Source organism: Microtus oregoni, unplaced genomic scaffold (assembly GCF_018167655.1).
Source record: "Microtus oregoni isolate MIOR12 unplaced genomic scaffold, Mior012 000033F_ref0000390, whole genome shotgun sequence".
In the NCBI taxonomy this organism is placed as follows: Eukaryota; Metazoa; Chordata; class Mammalia; order Rodentia; family Cricetidae; genus Microtus; species Microtus oregoni.
The window spans coordinates 21,185,088-21,187,774 of NW_024543092.1; the positions used below are offsets into that span (position 1 = coordinate 21,185,088).

General features: G+C 49.7%; 1 protein-coding gene across 1 annotated transcript; it reads left to right on the top strand.

Annotated features, from left to right (window-relative positions):
* The first annotated feature begins 229 nt into the window (after positions 1 to 229).
* Positions 230 to 2,170, top strand: LOC121466587 (polyadenylate-binding protein 1-like). The gene has a single exon (XM_041680369.1). The coding sequence runs from the start codon at positions 230 to 232 to the stop codon at positions 2,168 to 2,170; it is 1,941 nt and encodes a 646-aa protein (XP_041536303.1).
* Positions 2,171 to 2,687: the final 517 nt, after the last annotated feature.

Consider the following 2,687-nt stretch of genomic DNA (forward strand, 5'->3'; position numbering starts at 1 on the left):
CCTAAAGCCAGAACCAGACAGGCATCAGCATCCCAGTATCGGGAACGCAGCTATGGAGGCCAGTTTCCAGCCGGACCCCAGGGTCTTAAGGCACCACAGCCTCGCTCCGCACCGGAAGCAAGCCGCCCGTGCAGCTGGACTGCCAAGTTCTAGGCCGTTGAGGGGCTTTCCATTCCGGTTGCCTTCTGTTCCTGCGCTGGTCCCTCTCCCTGCCCAGCCCTGTGTAGACATGAACCCCAGCGACCCCAGCTACTCCGTGGCCTCCCTCTATGTGGGGGACCTGCACCCCGATGTGACTGAGGCGATGCTCTATGAGAAGTTCAGCCCCGCCGGGCCCATCCTTTCCATCCGGGTCTACAGAGACAGGACCACCCGCCGCTCGCTGGGCTACGCCTCCGTCAACTTCCAGCAGCTGGAGGACGCCGAGCGGGCCCTGGACACCATGAACTTCGATGTGATAAAGGGCAAGCCGGTCCGCATCATGTGGTCTCAGCGGGACCCGTCGCTGCGCAGAAGTGGGGTAGGCAACATATTCGTCAAAAACCTGGACAGATCCATCGACAGCAAAACGCTGTATGATACGTTTTCTGCCTTCGGTAACATCCTTTCGTGTAAGGTGGTGTGCGATGAGAACGGCTCCAAGGGTTATGGATTTGTGCACTTCGAGACCCAGGAAGAAGCCGAACGAGCAATTGAGAAGATGAACGGGATGTTTCTAAATGATCGCAAAGTGTTTGTTGGGCGCTTTAAGTCTCGTAGAGACAGGCAGGCTGAACTTGGAACCAGGGCTAAAGAGTTTACCAATGTTTACATCAAGAATTTGGGAGAAGACATGGATGATGAGAGACTCCAGGGTCTCTTTGGCAGATTTGGGCCTGCCTTAAGTGTTAAAGTCATGACCGACGAAAGTGGAAAATCCAAAGGATTCGGATTCGTAAGCTTTGAAAGACATGAAGATGCCCGGAAGGCTGTGGATGAGATGAACGGAAAAGACCTCAATGGAAAACAGATTTATGTTGGTCGAGCTCAGAAAAAAGTGGAACGGCAAACTGAACTGAAGCACAAATTCGGGCAGATGAGGCAAGAGAAGCACAAAATCGAACAGGTACCCCAAGACAGAAGCATCAGGTGCCAAGGTGTTAACCTTTATGTGAAAAACCTCGACGATGGTATTGATGACGAGCGACTCCGGAAGGAGTTTTCTCCATTCGGTACTATCACTAGCGCGAAGGTTACCATGGAGGGGGGTCGCAGCAAAGGGTTTGGGTTTGTATGTTTCTCCTCTCCGGAAGAAGCCACTAATGCAGTTACAGAAATGAATGGTAGAATTGTGGCCACCAAACCACTCTATGTAGCTTTAGCTCAACGCAAAGAGGAGCGCCAGGCTCACCTCAGTAGCCAGTATATGCAAAGAATGGCAGGGACCAGTGCTGTGTCCAGCCCAGTCATCAATCCTTTCCAGCCAGCACAGGCTTCTTTAGGCTACTTCACGACAGCTACACCACAGACTCAGAAACATGGAGCCCCCTGTGCTCCTAACCAATCTACTAAGCAGGGACCAGGTCCCTGTGGGAGTGCTCAGGGTGCCAGAGCTCATCCGTTCCAAAGTGTGTCTAGTGTCATCCACCCATCTACTATCCAGTCATTTAATACTTCAGGACCAACCTCCTCCCAGGCTCTATGGAGCATGTCAACACATCGTGCTGCCAACACATCCACACAGTTGATGGGGCCACATCCTTCTGCTGCTTCTGCTGCAGCTGCTCCTGCTGCCCGCCCAGTTCCTCAGTATAAATATACTGCTGGAGTCCGGAATCCCCCTCAGCATCTTAGTACACAGCCGCAAGTCAACATGCAGCGGTCTGCTGTTCCTGTCCAAGGTAAGGCATCGCTGACTGCCTCCATGCTGGCGTCTGCCTCTCCTCAAGCACAGAAACAAATGTTAGGGGAATGGCTGTTTTCTCTTATTCAAACCATGCACCCTGCTCTGGCCGGTAAAATCACTGGCATGCTGCTGGAGATCGATAATTTAGAACTGCGCCACATGCTTGAGTCTCCAGAGTGTCTCCACACCAAAGTTGATGAAGCCATTGCTGTTCTGCAAGCCCACCAAGCTAAAGAAACTTCCCAGCAAGCAGTCAGCAGTGTCTCTGGTGTTCCAACTGCTTAAAGTTGAGCAGAAGGAAGAATAAAACTCCTGCTTCACTGAAGAAAATTATCTAGACATCCAAGAACTATGGGGTAAAAAAAGAAGTAAAATAAAAACTAAACATAAAGGAAATTAGTATCTTCTGTGCCAAGTCAGTGCCGGGTCTGGTGAGCAAAGCAGCCCCAAGATCATTTGGTTTAAGACAACAGATAACAGAAACAGTGAAATTTAAAAACAAATTAACGTTTTATAGATTTTGGAGAAGTGATTTTTTTTTTTTTTGCAAAGTGACAAAATTCAAAACGTCTCTTGAGCTGTAATTTGAATAGCTCCAGATGTCAGTTCTAGGATAGAATTGATAACTGAGCAAGGCAACATGATTGGGTCCTAACGATCTTGCTTTACTTGAGGCGTCACTGTTGGCTGATAACACCTCTGAGATGCCCAGCAGGCCTGTGGCCAACTGTGTTTCTGTTCACTTGTTCCCATATACAGAGCACATGCTGTCTGTAATTCATGATCCCATCTATTAGTGGTA

What these genes read in the sequence shown, in the direction of transcription:
- LOC121466587 (XM_041680369.1), top strand. Translation starts at nt 230, where the DNA reads ATGAACCCCAGCGACCCCAGCTACTCCGTGGCCTCCCTCTATGTGGGG.